The sequence below is a fragment of the Mauremys mutica genome, chromosome 8 (assembly GCF_020497125.1).
Source record: "Mauremys mutica isolate MM-2020 ecotype Southern chromosome 8, ASM2049712v1, whole genome shotgun sequence".
Taxonomy (NCBI): domain Eukaryota; kingdom Metazoa; phylum Chordata; order Testudines; family Geoemydidae; genus Mauremys; species Mauremys mutica.
This window is the reverse complement of record NC_059079.1, coordinates 77634832-77652134: the sequence shown is the minus strand read 5'-3', so window position 1 is coordinate 77652134 and position 17303 is coordinate 77634832. Positions and strand designations below refer to the sequence as shown.

The 17303-nt window shown below is 45.3% G+C and overlaps 1 protein-coding gene across 1 annotated transcript in view; it reads right to left on the bottom strand.

The window, feature by feature from the left end:
- Positions 1-12466: 12466 nt before the first annotated feature.
- HSPA9 (heat shock protein family A (Hsp70) member 9) overlaps positions 12467-17303 on the bottom strand; it is a 32965-nt gene continuing 28128 nt past the window's right edge. The window contains exons 15-17 of the mRNA XM_045027233.1: positions 15962-16054; positions 14035-14175; positions 12467-13216 (exon numbers count right to left, since the gene is read on the bottom strand). Coding sequence (XP_044883168.1) covers positions 13154-13216; positions 14035-14175; positions 15962-16054 — 297 coding nt within the window. The 3' untranslated portion in view covers positions 12467-13153. The remainder of the gene's footprint in view (positions 13217-14034; positions 14176-15961; positions 16055-17303) is intronic.

Below are 17303 nucleotides of genomic sequence, written 5' to 3'. Positions count from 1 at the left end.
CCTTCCTCAGTGGCTTGTCCTTGTACTTGGAGCAGCACTTAGAAAGAGCCCATTTGGAGCAGATGAAGGAAATTCACCACAAGGAATGAGCTGTTTCTGTTTTCCAGGTGAATGCCACTCTGTGTAACCTGCTGCACATCTGACTTAGGCACATCATGCTCTGACACTACTTCTCCGGTGCTCAGAAACAAACACAGCCAGAAGCTTCAGGCTTAAGGAAGTAATTTCTTGCATTTCAGATCCCTGTTACCTAGCTTGTCTCTTCTGGTGAGAGGGGAAGGTTTGGTGCTCAGAACAATAACCCTTAGCACTAGGGCTGAATGAATAATTCCTAACAAATCAGGTCCTTGATGAATTGTTGGGGGAGAGGAGGTTGTGTTAACAGACACCTGTGAGCAGATCTGATTTTCTCAGATTCATTCATTCTCTGAAATGATTCACCAAAGAATTCTGGGACTCTAGATTGCTGGTGAGCAAGTCTGTGTGAGTATTTGCCAGTCAACACTCAAAATTCCAGCAGCACTGGTGACTTTTTCCTGGATGTGCAGATCACAAGGCGTGCATTGGTTCCCTGGCTGGCTGAGTCTAAGCCAAAGACTCCGAATATTCACCTTTGAAAATGTAAAATGTGCTCCCTGTGAACATTCTTTATTAATCTCTAAAACTGGTTTGTTTCCACACTCAGTCCTGCTAGTAACTCACCCACATTCGAGCGTCCACCAAGCATGAACATGAAAAAAGCCATGAACCCAGCCAAGGCTCATTTGAACAGCTGCTCAAAGACAATTTTTCCACAGTGTTCATCCAGCGCTGCATAGAGCTTCCATCCTGCTTTACATTTTTGACATAATGTGCAGCCGTTAATCAATTCCTTCTCAGTCATTAGGAAGCTTTATTCCTGTCTGTTCTGCCTCTCAAGAGTCCCTCAGAAACTAATACCTGGAGCTGTTGCCCAAAGCAACACAATTGCAGAAGCAGGCGTAGAACTCAGACATCCAGCGCTGCGGTTAGGATATAGGCCTGACCATATTGCGACAGATAGGAGTTTGTCTCCCCCATCTGATGGGTGCGGACCGCTGAATTCAGCTATTTGACCATCATTTCCCAGGCTGGTTCATCAGCAGCGTTAATCCCAGCTCCTGCGGTGATTTAATCCTATTTTTAAACAGGAGTGAAGCAGTCTCTCTGTATGTTAATGAAATGATTATTATACTGCTGCCCCAAGCAGCCCTGGAACGAGACACTGCAGTTTCTCTGCCTCCTGTCCTGGTTTCCTCTCTTGTTCTCCTCTCAGTCTAGCTGCTGGGTAGCCGGTTTTAGCCTGTCAGCATCAGGGTTTTTTTGTTGTTGTTCTCTTTGCCAGTTATGGGTAGAACTGTCTTTTGGGCTAGGAGCGGTTCTCCAGATTATATATACAGTATATGTATGTAGATTATGGTACATTTACCACAGTATTAATATATCATCCTTGTCATCACAATACATTTGCAAAGGGGCTTGTTTTCCACAGTGAGCGCTCGGGGGTGGGCATTCTCTGCTCCCAGACCTAGCAGCCCAATCCACCCCATCGGGATCGAGGAATGAAATGGAGACTAATGTGGACACCTGCAATATCTTGTGGTACGGGCCCGATTAACGGTGTAAGCAGGGGAATTTTCTCGCACACGCCCAGCGTTAAGATGATCACCATGTTCAGGAGGAATTTCTCTTCAGGGCTAGGGATACTTCCCTCCCTCTGGAGCTGTGTTGGTATTACTGAGCAATGGCAATTAGATTGTGTCCAAAATACTAATTATTCTTTGCAAGAAATTAAAAAAAAGTTTTTACTTTTCACAGAGCAAGTCTTGGGAAATTCTCCTGGTGTGAGGAAGAGGGAAGGGTAGATTTCAGAGACAAGCACCAACAAGAAGCCTAAGTATGGGAGCGAAGGAGTTTGCAGCATCAGCTCTGTTCCTGAGACCATGAATGCGTGTAACCCACCGGCCAGTGTGTGTTATAGGTCTCTCTCTGAGCCTGATCCAAAAAGGTCATGAGCCAGCCCCATCTGGAGAGCCTGACTCTTTAGCCCAAGCTGTAGCAGCTCATGCTTTTAGCACTGGAGGTCCTTGACTGAATGCCAGGTGGTTGGCCAAAGTGACAGCAGTCAGACGTGAATGACATTGCTGATGGGGGGTGGGAGAGAGGAAGGGCACAAGAGAAAGATGCGGAGCTCCAGTTCTACTGTGTAGACTGTCAGCAAGCAGTGGGACCTCCAGGATGGGAGGAGAGGAAGAGATGTGAGGCGGAGAGGAGTGATTGTGTGGTGGGTCCCATACTCTTGCAGGGGTGGATACTGGCAGGCTCTAGTCCTGCCCAGCTCCTCTCCCTCTGGGATGGTGCTTCAGTGATGCTGTATCTCAAGGATTTGTTAATTGGCACCTAGCCACGACTTGTAACATTAGCACTGAGGGAATCTGACAGGCAGAAAAATCTCTCCATCTGTTGGCTGGCTCTCTCTGTCCATGGGAGCTAGCAAATGTGGCACGTTCTCAGTTCAGGGGGTAGCAAAGCTGCCAGGGTAGCTTTAGGAGCTGGCAATGCCACACTGGCCTGCTGGGGCAAAGAGGGACACTTTCAGCTTCTTTTGTTTTCGTGTATCAGCGTTTAGACTTTGCAAACACAACCCAGCTCTCTGTGTGTGGAGCGCCACGGAACACAAAGCATGCTGAGGCTCTCTTCTCTTGGGCTGAATCCACGGCCATGGGCTCCATCACATCTGATAGCCTGTCTGGGTCTGCGGCCGCCTCAGCTATCCCTCAGAGGCATCTTGGTGAGGAAAACTGGGTCAGTGGTGCAATGCTGTGCATTATGGGAAATTCCATCCTGACCCCCACAGTGATGGCAATGTGAGTAAGAACCTGATCCCACATGTGCTTACTCATGTCAGTAGGGTTTTGCAGGCTCAGGCCTTAAGAGACTCAACCAGGCAAACAAGCTATGAAACACTGTTTGGAGGGAGTGTTTATGTATTGGAATGTCCTCTGTGAGGGGGGCGAATTCATCACAGGGGTAAATCCAGTGACCATATTGTGCACTGTTAAACAGCTGCTATGTTCCATCCCAGAGGTGGCAGCCGTTCAGTGGCAGTTTGTTTCCTGTATAAATTTAGGCCCTGGGGTATACTCTGTGCAGGACCTGAGGGGTTGTGGAGGCAGGCAAAGGTGGCTGTATGCTATTTGGGGCTCCCCTCACAGATGCTAGCTGGTCACAGCCCCCATAGGGCCATTATGCCAGCTGGGGTTTGCCAGAGCACAGCAGCACGCCGACCACCCCCCTCTCCTCCCAGCACAGCCCATGGCAAGGTGGGACTGAGGAGCGCCGTAGAGTTGGCTGTGTGATCTCTACACCTAGCAGCACTTCTTCTATGCCTGGAAATCCTCAGCCCATTGTGCTACAGGACCAGGGCAAGGGGCCTAGGGCAGGCTGAGCCCTGGAACGTAGTTTGTAAGACTCTCTGGGATGGAAGGTGGCAGAGCAATGTAAGATATTCTCATTCACACACTGCCTGAGGGATGGGAAGGGGCTGGAGAATGGAAGGCCAAAGGCATGACAATAAATGTGTGGCACATGCAAAACAGAGCAGAGGCAAGCTGGGGCTAGAGGGAGGACACACCGTGTGCTGGAGGCAAGTACCTTCATGCACAAGGCGCTGCAGAAAAAGAGTGCACAGCGTGCTGCCCTATAAAAGACTTTTTCTAGTTGCGATGCCAAGGTCACTGAAAACGCTGGCTGTCTGCCACATAAGTGCTGGCAGCTAGATTGAAGCCTGCTGTCCAGAGGTTGCTGCCTGTGTCTCCCCAATGCCCACATGCTCTAGGGGTTGGACAGCCAGGATTCTTTGGCTCCCTGCTGCTAGTTCTGCCCAGTTTCTTGCCTACACCCTAAGCCACAGAGCAGCAGAGTTTTCCCTTGAGTGGCAACCCCCTCTGAGGAGCATATTTGAGGATTTGCGTGCAATTTACAAGGGGAAAGTGCTAACCGTGGGCAGTTTTCGTCTTGTTGATTAAATGAGGTAAATCAAGTACAAACAGGAGGGCAAGGTTCTGCTCTCAGTTACAGCAGTGTAAATCCAGCCAGATTCCACTGGAGTTACTCCCCATTTACTTGAGTGTAACTAAGGGCAGACTCTGCCGTGGCGTCTGGAATGATGAAGGAGGTTCTGGTCCAACAATTCCCTCTCACTGAGCTATCCTTTGTGTAGTTGAAGCTAATGGCAGCACGCTGTTCTCTGCTAAACCTGGAATACCATGTAGGCCCAGCCCCTCAGCTGGCATAGGTCATCATAGCTCTGGCGATGTCCAACTCACGCCAGCTGAGGGAGCTGGGTCTGCCAGGTCGTTGGGGGCAGTGTGTGTTCAGATGAGAAGCAGGATGAAGTGATGTCAATGAGGTCAAGCAGGTAGAATCCGTCCCCTGTAGCATGCCAGTCACAGGGTGCATTATCAAAGACTGGGCTGAAGAGAGCTGGCACAGCGTGGCTTTGCGTGACAGCTGGAGCCCACACATGGTATTTTGGTGAGGCCAGTGCTGGTGAAGTGTGCCAGGCAAGGAGCCTGGAATGCATTGTCTGGTCAGTGAATAAGTACAGCCGCATTGCCAACTTCCTCCCATAGGCCGCCCCCCATCCTGACCTAGCAGGACCATTGCAAGAGCTGAGAGTGGAGTTGAGTCACGATGATCCATTCAGTTCTTGGCAGCTCTACGGAGACTAGCAAGGTGCCAAGAAGCGATGGCAGTTTTTGTGGTGTAGACACCTTTATTCAAGGAGACCTGAAGTGACACAGCCATTGCATGTCATTTGGTGTATCTATCATCTATCTGTTGATCACTTATACGATCCCCATCACCAGAGAGTCTGAGCAGCTGAGCAATGTGGTCACCTGAACAGAACTCAGACCATAGTAACCACTGGTCACTGGCAAGGTGGGCTGGATTTGAAATTGTGACTTATGGGTGGAAGGCTACCTTATTCAGTGTCAGCCCTAGATCCACCAGTTCCTGCCCCAGATGATGATGGTGAGGTCCAGCTCAGTAGAGTTGCCCACTATGACTACAAGAGATGAGACATGAAGCAATTCCTTACTTATCTGATGTGCACACAAGCCTACCATCAACATGAGCAAACCTCACGGGCTCAGCGCCTCAGCTGGTATGAATCCACATAGTTTCCCCAAAGCTAATGGAGCTATGTCAGTTGACACCAGCTGAGGTTCTGTCCCTCTATGTCTTGATCATTTCTGAGTGTGGAGATGTCAGTGTGAGCTGGTTGAGTAATGCGGCTTCACTCAAGCATCTGCCTATATCTAAAGTGCTGCTTCGGCCTTGGGGAAGAGAGAGTAAAAATTTTCAGCCTTCTAAGCATTTTGATTACCCCCCGGCCCCCCCCCCCAAAAAAAACAGCCTGTCATATGGCCTGTCATAATCCCTCCTCCAAACAGTAGGAACGTGGATTACACACAGCTTTACAGTAATCGTCCAATGAGAAGCCAGTTTATGCATGAGATACCATGGAGATGAGTGCAAGGAGATAGATAGATAGATGTATGGGGAATCTTGGGGATTAGATAGATGTGTCTGGGGATAGATGGATGGATAGATAGAGGAGAGAGAGAGAGAGGAGATGTATGGGGAATCTTGTAGATAGATAGAAAGAATGGGGATACCATTTATTTAAATATTTTTGGATGTTTTACATTTTCAAATATATTGATTTCAATTACAACATAGAATACAACATGTACTTCGTATTTATTTTTGATTACAAGTATTTGCACTGCAAAAAAACAAAAGAAATAGTATTTTTCAATTCACCTAATACAAGTACTGTAATGAAATCTCTTTGCCATGAAAGCTGAAGTTACAAATGTATAATTATATACAAAAAAAACTGCATTCAAAAATAAAACTTAACATTTTAGAGCCTGCAAGTCCACTCAGTCCTACTTCCTGTTCAGCCAATCACTCAGACAAACAAGTTTGTTTACATTTTCAGGAGATAATGCTGCCCGCTTCTTGTTTACAATATCACCTGAAAGTGAGAACAGGCATTCTCGTGGCACTGTTATAGCCAGCGTCCCAAGATATTTATGTGACAGATGCGCTCAAGATTCATATGTCCCTTCATGCTTCAACTGCCATTCCAGGGGACATGCGTCCATCTGCCCGACATCTGCCCAATAACAATCCCAAGAAGTGCAGACCGACGCATGTTCATTTTCATTATCTGAGTCAGGTGTCACCAGCAGAAGGTTGATTTTATTTTTTGGTGGTTCGGGTTCCATAGTTTCCTCATCGAAGTGTTGCTCTTTTTAGACTTCTGAAAGCTAGCTCCACACCTCATCCCTCTTAGATTTTGGAAGGCGCTTCAGATTCTTAAACCTTGGGTTGAGTGCTGTACCTATTATTAGAAATCTCACATTGGTACCTTCTTTGCATTTTGCTAAATCTGCAGTGAAAGTGTTCTTAAAATGGACAACATGTGCTAGGTCATCATCCGAGACTGCTATAACAGGAAATATATGGCAGAATGCTGGTAAAACAGAGCAGGGGACATACAATTCTCCCCCAGGGAGTTCAGTCACAAATTTAATTAACACATTTTTTTAACAAGCATCATCAGCATGGAAGCATGTCCTCTGGAATGGTGGCCAAAGCATGAAGGGGCATACAAATGTTTAGCATAAATGGCATGTAAATATCTTGCAATACCGGCTACAAAAGTGCCATGCAAATACCTGTTTTCACTTTCAGGTGACATTGTAAATAAGAAGAGGGCAGCATTATCTCCTGTAAGTGTACACAAACTTGTTTGTCTTAGCAATTGGCTGAACAAGAAGTAGGACTGAGTGGACTTGTAAGCTCTGAAGTTTTACATTGTTTTGTTCTTGAGTGCAGTTATGTAACAAAAAAAATCTATATTTATAAGTTGCACTTTCACAACAAAGAGATTGCACTACAGTGCTTATATAAAAAATTGAATTGAAAAATACTTTTTATCATTTTTACAGTGCAAATATTTGTAATAAAAATAATATACACTTTGATTTCAATTACAAGACAGAAAACAATATATATGAAAATGTAGAAAAACATCCAAAATGTTTAATAAATTTCAATTGATATTCTATTGTTTAACAGTGCAATTAAAACTGCAATTAATCGCGATTAATTTTTTTGAGTTAATTGCGTGAGTTAACTGTGATTAATCGACAGCCCTAATGGGGATAGATAGATAGATAACTGGACACCTTCAATTTTCTCTGGTAGTTCAGTCACATCCCTCCATCTTAGGTTAGTACTTCAAAGAATGGTTCTACTCTGAAGAGTGAATGTGCAAAAATATCATCAAGGGTTTCCATGTTCATCTTTCCATCATTCCAGATCAGATCTGCTCAGTTTACAATATAAAAGTAGATAGTTTGTTTCTAACTACCAGCCATAAAAAACTCACCCTGGGATCTGAGAGTCAAGCTGGGCTTTTTCTTAACTCTTGCATCACAGCGATCAATAAGGCCACTGCACTCAGAGACAAATTAACAACTCACTGATGATGCAAGAGCCAGATTACAATCCATCTAATTTTCTCAGAGTTATGTTGGGACATAGCCCCCAGGGAGAAGACCTGTTGAATTAAAAGGCATCCTTTCACACTAGGTCATGTTTCAGCATAGAAATGCACTTTACAAAAGGACACAGCCATGTAACATGGATGTGCTTGCATCGCTGGAAAAAATGGAGAGTCCCATTCCTCTCAGTTATAGCTGTAAAATATTGCTGCAGAACATTACAAAACTGCATTTCAGCCAAGGATAGTTACAGCAGCTGTGCGCACATGAATCAACCTTGAACTATCTTGGTCAACGTGCTTGCACTGCCCAAGGTAAATGAAACAATTGCTAGAAATGGGTCCAAGACACAGCGATTTAGCTCCAGATTTTGAAGCTCCCAAAGTACAAGTGCCTTTGGAACTGAGGTTTGGCTCACCCCTGTGCCCTCCTTTGGTTCAAACGGCACATTCCTCAAGTTTATATGATTTGAAAATGTAGGAACTGCCAGACTCCATAAGCCCCCTGGTCAGTCTGGTGCAGTGTGCTGCCTACAGTAGCATTCATTCTCCAGAGTAAGGTGCAAGGACCTCACAGCAGGCAGATGTGGGCTAATCTGCCCCTCACAATAGGTCTCTTTCTAAAATCTAATCATTAGATTGGCTTAAGCCTGGACGCAAGTGTTTTAATAGCCCAAATCTTGTTAGCATTATCTATTACTTAAAACAACCTGATTTTCCAAAGTTCCCCCACAAAACCTTCAGCTTCTAGTGACGGGTTCAATTTAGCTTCATGTTTTCAGTCCCTAGACTTTACATCATATGGATCACCCAGCCCTAAGCTCTGGGTGAGGAATTCTTTCATGCACTCAAATAAACGCACACGGTACAGATGTTGGCCAGTAAACCACCCCACTGCAGCTGTGCAAAAGGTGCTGAATTATTATGCAGGGATCAGCACATATTATTCAAAAACCTTAGCATTACACAGGACATAGGCTTTGCAAGATGAATATCAGCTTATATTAAGAATGACGGAACACAATGAATCTAAAATACCCCCTCTCTGCTAACAGATGTCTTCACAGGAGCATGTTGCTAAAGCAGGTACTCTCTAGGACAGGAACCACTCCTTTTATGAGCGATAATAGCCATTTGTCTAGCTGCACTGCTGTATCTCTTGCCAGCTCAGCAGTTTTTTGCAGCAGGGAGCTGTTCTCACCATGAAAGAAAAATCCCCTGATTCCACCCCTTTTTGGCTCTTTTAATAATCTAGTTTTTCAAAGAAAAAGCAGAGCTAATGATAAACATTAAAAATAGCATCTTTCCATGCAACAGATGTAAGCAGCTGGGAGCCTAAGCAGTAAAAGAAAAGATCCATTCATAAGTAAAGGTCAGCTGTGATCAATAATTAAAATCCCTGGAGGCAGTTTAGGAGCAGAGTCTTCTTCAGACAATGCTTTTGTCCTGATGGTCTGACAACTGCAGACTAAATCCAAAAGCAGAAGATTGGCATTTAGGACTCCAGGATTCTGTTCCTGGCTCTGCCACTGAGACAGTGTGTAATACTGTGCATACTGCTTGCCTGTGGGTTAAGGCAGGAAGTAGCCAAAACCATCAGAGATTCTATTTAAACAATTTCCGGGAACCACCCAAAACACCCCTTAGCCAAGGAAAGTCTCTCCCTTCTCTTTTGATTTATGAGGACAGGCTGAGGGAACTGGGATTGTTTAGTCTGCAGAAGAACGAGGGGGGAATTTGATAGTTGCTTTCAACTACCTGAAAGGGGATTCCGAAGAGGATGGATCTAGACTGTTCTCAGTGGTAGCAGATGACAGAACAAGGAGTAATGGTCTCTAGTTGCAGTGGGGGAGGTTTAGGTTGGCTATTAGGAAAAACTTTTTCACTAGGGGGGTGGTGAAGCACTGGAATGGGTTACCTAGGGAGGTGATGGAATTGCCTTCCTTAGCGGTTTTTAAGATCAGGCTTGGCAAAGCCCTGGCTGGGATGATTTAGTTGGGGATTGGTCCTGCTTTGAGCAGGGGATTGGACTAGATGACCTCCTGAGGTCCCAACCCTGATATTCTATGATTCTTTTCCAGACAATCAGTAACTTTAGCTGGAGAATCCCTTTTGATGAGGCCAACAAATTGTGGGGAAAACCAACTAGATGGTCACATTGGTATACAATCTAGGTTTGTAAAGGAGATTGTTCTCATCAGGAGATACAGTCCTAAGCAGTGCCTGCCATAAACAGATCCTGCATACAGGACCATGATCTAGTGCCACATTGTGGAAATGTTAAGCATACAGCTGGATGTGCAAAATGCATGCACACCTGCATGTCTAAATTGCATACGCAATTACAGCAAGTGCCACTCCACAGTGGATAATTTTGTGCACATGTTTCCACAGCCAGACGTTTGCCCATGTAGCTGTGTGCTAAGTTTCTGAGAAGTCCAACCCTTTCTTACCGACAGTCCTTTTTACACCAGGTGATTACTAGTTCTAGAAGGAAACCTGGAAAAGTTGCAGCACAATAGCCCTTGAAGATCAATCAAGGCAGACTGTGTCAAAAAGCTTATAGCCTCTGGGTTTATAAAATCCAAACCTCGCCCGTGATGCGAGTTGGGGGTCTCAGTCTAGCTCTTAAGCAGAGAAGTGTCCACATTACAGAAATTTCTATCGCTGTTAGGACCTTTCATGTTGCCAATGTCTGAATGGGCCATGGATACCAAACTCCCCATCCCTGTGGGCTGCTATGCCAAGGTAAAGCCTAGAAGTTACAGGCCCTGTGACAGCTGCAAACAGAAAGGCCCTTGTCTCCAGTAGCCTGATTACCCTCATCCCAGGATAGAAACAAATACCCAACTGAAGACACCAGAAAAATCAGACACCAGGAGTATCACAGCAGCAACTTTCACTGCCACAAAACTCATTCAGATCAAAGAGCAGCCAGACTGCAAGAGACACCCCTTTTGCATCACTATCAGCTACATTCCTCCACATGTCATCGCTCCTCTGCCCCATGACAATCCTGAGTCTACTCTGGAAACTCGTCTCAAAGCTGTGATGCCAACTACTGTGCCTCTCTTTCTGCAGTGATGCACTTCTGGCCTTTCTCCCCATTGACTATGTTTGATTAGTTTTCTCCCAGGGCTCTGAGCTTAAATTTTTCCAAGTTCAAACTCATTTCATTCTTTGATGCCCATCTTTTTCCCCATCTAGACCTCTCTCTGTCCTCCCTGGAATTTGCATCCCTTTTGATACCACTAGAGCCCTGTTTAGCGCCGCCCCCCCCCCTTTGGATCACTGATGTTGTTCAACACCAGATCAACCTCTGATGATAGGGGCACCACTGTATACCTTGATACAACATCATGTTAGCCTCTGTACCAGCCTTCTGCCAAGGGCTCCTATTCAAGCCATCTATTTTCCAAGCAGACTTTTGAAAGAGCACAGCAAGCGCTTTACTCAAATTCATTTCCTTTTCACTAATTAGAACGGGGCCTTTAATATGTTCCAGCCCACGGTGTTCAGCTCAAACATAGGTGTCATCACTAGACTATTTCAGGCAAGAGGTAGAACATGTAGATCAGATCTATTTGGTGGGGCTATGAATGACTGCCTTTCTGCACAGATCACCCACTGAGTTTTACAAAGCCCCCCTTTGAATAGATTTAAGAGTAGGCATGTTCTCAATTCCTCTCAAGAGGAATCTTCAGAAACCTGTATTGGCTTTTACATGAACCCACCTGGAGATGAAAGTAAGCGGCTGACCTGAGTGAGTCAATGTGAGCAGTCAATAGTGCCAAAGCTCCCTGCTGGAAACTGGCAGCAGGTGGGGTTGGGAGATACGAGCAGCAGCTCAGAAGTGGAGTAGCTGAGTGAACAGGCTTTGCTGTTAGTAGAGAAAAACAATCTTGGTTTGTGGCAAGGGACGGAGGACACTTTAATCTGAAAGCTACAGCTGAGAGAGAGGAAAGTTTAAGGAGTGAAAGCTCAGGCTTAAAAGCAGAGCAGAGGGCAATTTTTGGGGAAGACCATCAGGACAGGATGCTTGTTGGGGTCAGTACTGACAGATGTTGGAGGAGGCAGGGAATGGGAGGGTTTTGCAATTGGGATGAGAGTAGGGATTTGATTTATCACAGAAGTGAAATCACTGCTGGGCACTTGGGAAGTGGGGGAAGGAAGACGTTTAGGAGGGGAGAGGTTGGGATGGGTAATCTGTACTTTAGGGGGAGTTAAAGTATTAATTTGCACAGACTGTGATAGTCAGGAGGCAGCTGATACACTGTCTTGCCTGTTCATAGAAACTGGACTTTTGACCAAGTTTCAGTAGATAAAGGCTTCTCCATTACCTCACTTTGCACTAGGTATGAAGTGTCCTCCATTCGTTGTACAACTCCAAGAACTGCACCAAGCCCAGACGAGGAGACATTTATATGGACAATCAGTCACATCCAATTAAGTTTGTGTTATAAGTGTAGTAATGATGGGTATAAACCCTCATTCTTCATAGCAATAGCCAACTGACTGCCTAGAAGAAACTTCTATAAGTGCGAAAAGCCCCATAATGCACAGTTTTTTCTGGAGCCAGTGATGCCTGGCTCCAAGCAGGATACTGACTAGATAAAGCACTGGTCTGAGCCAGCAGGACAATTTCGACGTTCCAAGTGAAGCATGCAAGCACTAAGTAAGAGAAAAGCAGGAAGAACCTTTCTGAATGTAACTAGGACTAAAGCATTAATGAAGTTAGTTTACTTCAAAAACATATGGCGTTCAGGTTTCCAGTTTGCTCACATTCTTTGTGCCAGCAGTGGGTCTACCAACAAATGCCACCTCACCAGGATGCAACTAGCCAAAAACTCAAGAGAAATTGGACACGTTTCAATTTTTATTTAAAAAAAATCCAGAATAGATCCAATAAGAACAATTTTATTATCAGGGAAATTGTTTTACCATACACAGAGAACAGACATGGTATGGAGCAGAAAGCTTAGATAAGCAATGCATGTAACTTCAATGTGGCCTTATTTAAAAGGAATCAAGTTACAGCCAAATTAAAGTAACCCATTCTCCTTCAGTACAAGAATACTAAGCTAGCTGCAGATTTAATGTTCTCTAGCAATGTAGCTGGCCCTGCAACTGCTGAACCCAGGACCTGTTACAAATCAGTTCACAGGAACTTGGCTCCACAAAGAGGCTACATCAGGACTCCCATTCCCACCCCAGAATTTGACACATGGTTTCGAACCTTTAAACAAATGTAGTATACCACTTCGTCAAATGTTAGTAGTAAATGATGAGTGAATCCCTCGGGGGCTCGGTTGAAAATACCACAGGGCTGAATATTTAGAACTTTGTCTAGCATGAATTAACTTTCATGAAATGATGATTCATCTAGTGGACACAACACTAAATTTATACATTAAAGAAATTATATATAGAATACTGCAAAAACACAGTAAGACTGAATTCTGCCCATTTCTGCTCAGGAAGGTCCCTTCGCTCCCAAGCTTCAGAATTTTCACCCTCTTCCTGCTGCAGTTTCTGCACAAGAGTGACATTCTACTGTTTCTCTTCCTTCTGGTCCCCAGAACTTCCACCAGAACCCTCTCTCTCCGACGCCATCTGTGAAAGACACCATCTGTTAGTTACAGTACACTACTCCCACAGAGATATCCTGAGAGCTTGGAAGCAACTGCCCAGGTTTCTTCTAGACTGATCACAAGATTCTTCTCACATTGAAAAACAAAGCCTAAAGGCCAGATTATTGAAGGTATTTAGGCGCCTAGTGAGAATTTCAAAAGCACCTAGGCACCTAACACCCACTGAAACCAATGGGAGTTAGGCACCTCAGAGCTTCTGAAAAATCTCATTAGGGCCTAAATACCATTAACAATCTGGCCCTGGCTGACCGTTTTAGACAGAGCAGTCAGGAAGTCCATGATGAGTCTCTCACAGCCAGTGACTATGCGCAGAAGTTTAAACAACAACATTTACCATCATTTTAATTGTTTTTAATAACTGCATTTGAACATCTGGACACGGTACCCTTTCTACGCTCACTGAAAGATCTACATTGATACTTCTGCTAGGAGGTTTGCCTGAGGCCCATTTATCTTGATGTATAAGAACAGTCTCAAGTATTGCTTGTCACCGATCAAGAGCTTTGTAATGACCGTTTCTACAAGGTATTAAAAGTTATACGTAATCAGTGGGACAGATCAGCAGCACAAATAAAATGCTGCATAATATCGAGGATCAGACTTCAGAACTTCCCTGATTGGCTGGACAGCTCAAGACGTTGCGCCAGAGAAGATGTCACTAGTGCCACAGCTGCTATTTAGGGGAGTTGACCTGTGGCTTCAAGCTACCCAGGCAAGGACAATCCTCTAAGGCTTCATTTGGACCAGCTCCCTCTCCCTGTACAAGCCCGGCATACCCACCTTTTTGTATGCCATTTCGAAGAGTTTGAGGGACGCCTGCTGTAGGCTGGATGCTGCCTGTCTGATGTTTTCTCCTGTTTCAGCATCTTTACGAGCCAGCAGCTCTCTCATTTTAGCAATCTCTTCCCTCAGTTTGTTGCACTGTAAACAAGTTACAAACAATATAGTTACATTGCACTTAGTTCATTAAAACTGAGTCCTGCCCTTCACTTCCACGGCCCCTTCTCAGCTCTTGCCAAAAGGAGTGGACTTAAGTCTCAAATTAAAAGTCTGCAGTGCCTAGTAGCTTGTCCAGTTCCGAACGGGCATGTATCCACATCACTGAACACACCACAGCTGGCACCAACTGGTCACCTTGTTAAGCCAAGGACTTAAAAGGGCCACGGAGACAGAATTGCCCCCTTTGGCTGAGAGCGGGCCTCATCGATACCTCTAGTGACTTATTGCCACCACAGAGTCACGGGGAGCAGAAAAAGCTGCTCTTCATCTATCCATCTTTAAAACTCCACCAGAAAGAGCCACAAAGCAGAGTGTTCAATGCACAAAGCCCCAAAGAGTCTCCTCCCCTTGTTGTGTGTGGGAGGAGTGGGGATGCAAACAAAACAACATGGTCTCATCCCAGTCCCTGCTGCCATCTGTCAAACCCTCCACACAATCTGGCACTTTTTCGTCAGACTGGGCATGTGCTCAAGAGGGCAGGATTGGCGATGTGAGGTTACTGTGGGACAGCTGCACTGACAGAGCTGCGAGGGCGTGGGACACTCACTCAGCCAGGTCTAGAGGCAGAATGTGGGCAGGCACTGCCAGTCCTTTACTTTTAGGTCCACAGTTTGGACGGAATATTATGTTCTTGAAGCCTCAGATTTCCCTGCTCCAAGCAGGCCATGATCCTTCCAGGGCCCATTAACACTGCCCCTCTGGTCTCCCACAAAGCGAGGGGGTTAGACATGTTTCCCATACAACTTCCCTTCAGAGGCTAAGTATGTAGGCTCTTGTCTTCCCAGCCTCTGCTAGGCCAGAGAACAAGTTCTACCCTCTGACTGGGCTACACGAGCACCTGGTGTGTCCACACCCATGTTTTAAAAAGAAGCCCAACAGTGATCTGGGTACAGCCACTGAATCTTTATCTAAGCTAATCCAAGGGTACTTGCCAAGAATCTCCAGCCTCGGCCCTTCCTAAAACCACAAATTACTTGTTTGAAGTGGATGCTTTAATACTTTTGCAGCTTGTGAACTCAGTTTTAAACAGAGTTTTTGAAATGAAGAATAACGCAGAGATGAAGCAGTCACTGAACAGTATTAAAACCCCTCTGACACTAAGCATCTGACTCACTCCAGGTAAAGGAAGGAAACGAAGTTAAAACCATTTAAGCAGCTCCCAAGTTCCTGGGTGCTGTACTTCCAAGTTCACCCACTGTTCTGAGACACTCAGGACAGCATGGAAGCCTTCACTTAATGCTTATTGTCTTACAGACAAAGAAAACTTGTTTCATACATTCAGTGTCTTTGAAGAAAAAAATTCCCTCTGAAATCAGCCACTGCAAACCTTTCTATGGAGTCAGATCAAGGGTATGGTTAATTGAAAAGCCTTTCACATTAACATCTTCATAGGCCACCTACACCTTATTAACATTTGCGACTCAGGGTTTGAAATAAATTCTCTGCTACAATAAAATGTCCTCCCACACAGCCAACCACCTCCACCGTCCAAGAGGGACAAAAAGCAGCCAAGGACTGTGCCTGCCTTCCACTGTTAAGAATCCTTCATGTATTCTGGAAGTCGGCTTCTCTAGCAAGTTTCAGCCACATGCTATTTTAAACAATTAAGAATCCCTGAGAGGTTATGTGCTAACCAATGCTTCACCTGAGAGGGAAGATACTGTAGGGAACTCTGGCTCCTTTAACAAAGGCATCAGAAAATACCCACCTCATCTGCTGGCAGCTGATCCTTAAACTCCTCCATCTTGGATTCTGTATCATGGATAATCCCTTCTGCCATGTTCACAGCTTCAACACGTTCCTGGGCAAATTGACAACTGGGTAAGGCTCTATGCAATATAAGATTCAGATCTACACAACTCAGTTATAGTGTAAACAGATGCGAGTGGCACAGAACTGGATGGCTTAGCGGCTGGCAAGGCCAAGCACATGGCTTTTGCTGCACATGGATTGTCCCGTGCGTCAGTAACACCAACAAGGAAGGCAATATGGTTTTTGTTTCAGTATTTTGGGCAAGACACCTGGAGCCTCAGCTTTCAGTCCCAACTATGGAGTTTCTCAGCTGACAGGGTACTAGACGCAGTGTGGAACATCGTGCATTCTGTGAATTCGGGGGTCCTTCAGATTTTTGGTATCCCCTATGCTTTCTTCAATATTTAAATTATTTTTGCATACCAGGTTTGCTGGTCAAGAAATGCAAATCCCTATTAGCTTTCCTGGTTTCAAAGATAACCAGCATGGGGCCTGCTGCAGTGCTGCCTTACTACAGGCAGATGAACCATGTGGCCCATTGCTCAAGTGCGTTAATCCATGTGGCAGCATGAATTATTGCACTGATGGCAGTCTCAAACAGAGCAGGGCTGGATGTTCCACCTGTTTTGACACTCATTTGGAAGAATACCCCAGAAGAATAATGTGATCCTCAGAAGGATGAGGTGCAATAGCTTTTTTGGCTAACAACTCCAACACTCCTCCTCCCTCCTTTATATTCTATTGATCCTCGTCAGTGGTTCAAAGTTCACAGCACCTAATCTGCCCAGGCACCTGAGCTGGTACATCCTGCAGAAGCCAAGAGTTAAAAATGGGAACCGGGGAATGAACTGCTCTCATCTGTGAGTGAGTCACTCCAGATCACGGTTAGCATGTTAGCAGGCAGCACAGGAAAACTTGTACTGCCGTCTGTGGTGCATCCAATCTGTGGGTGTCTCCCCCGCCGCCCCCATTTCACGGTTGTCATCCGGGCACTTGAAACCACCAACACTAGTTCAGTGGGTTAGGAACACAAACAGTGACAAGACAAAGAGATGGGGTGGGAATGTTCTGAACACTCTACACAAGCCCTATATATCCACAAAGTCTGCCCGACGGACAATACATGAAGAAAAAGATAGTTATGAAAGTAGCTGGCACCTCTCAATAGTGTATTTTGCACATGTAACTTCCAAACGCCAAGTGGTCAAGAATCTCAGGGTTTCAACAGAGGTATGAAGCAGAGAAGAAAAAGCTACAACACCTAAGAAAACTCAGCTCCTTTCACAGAAAGCTACTCC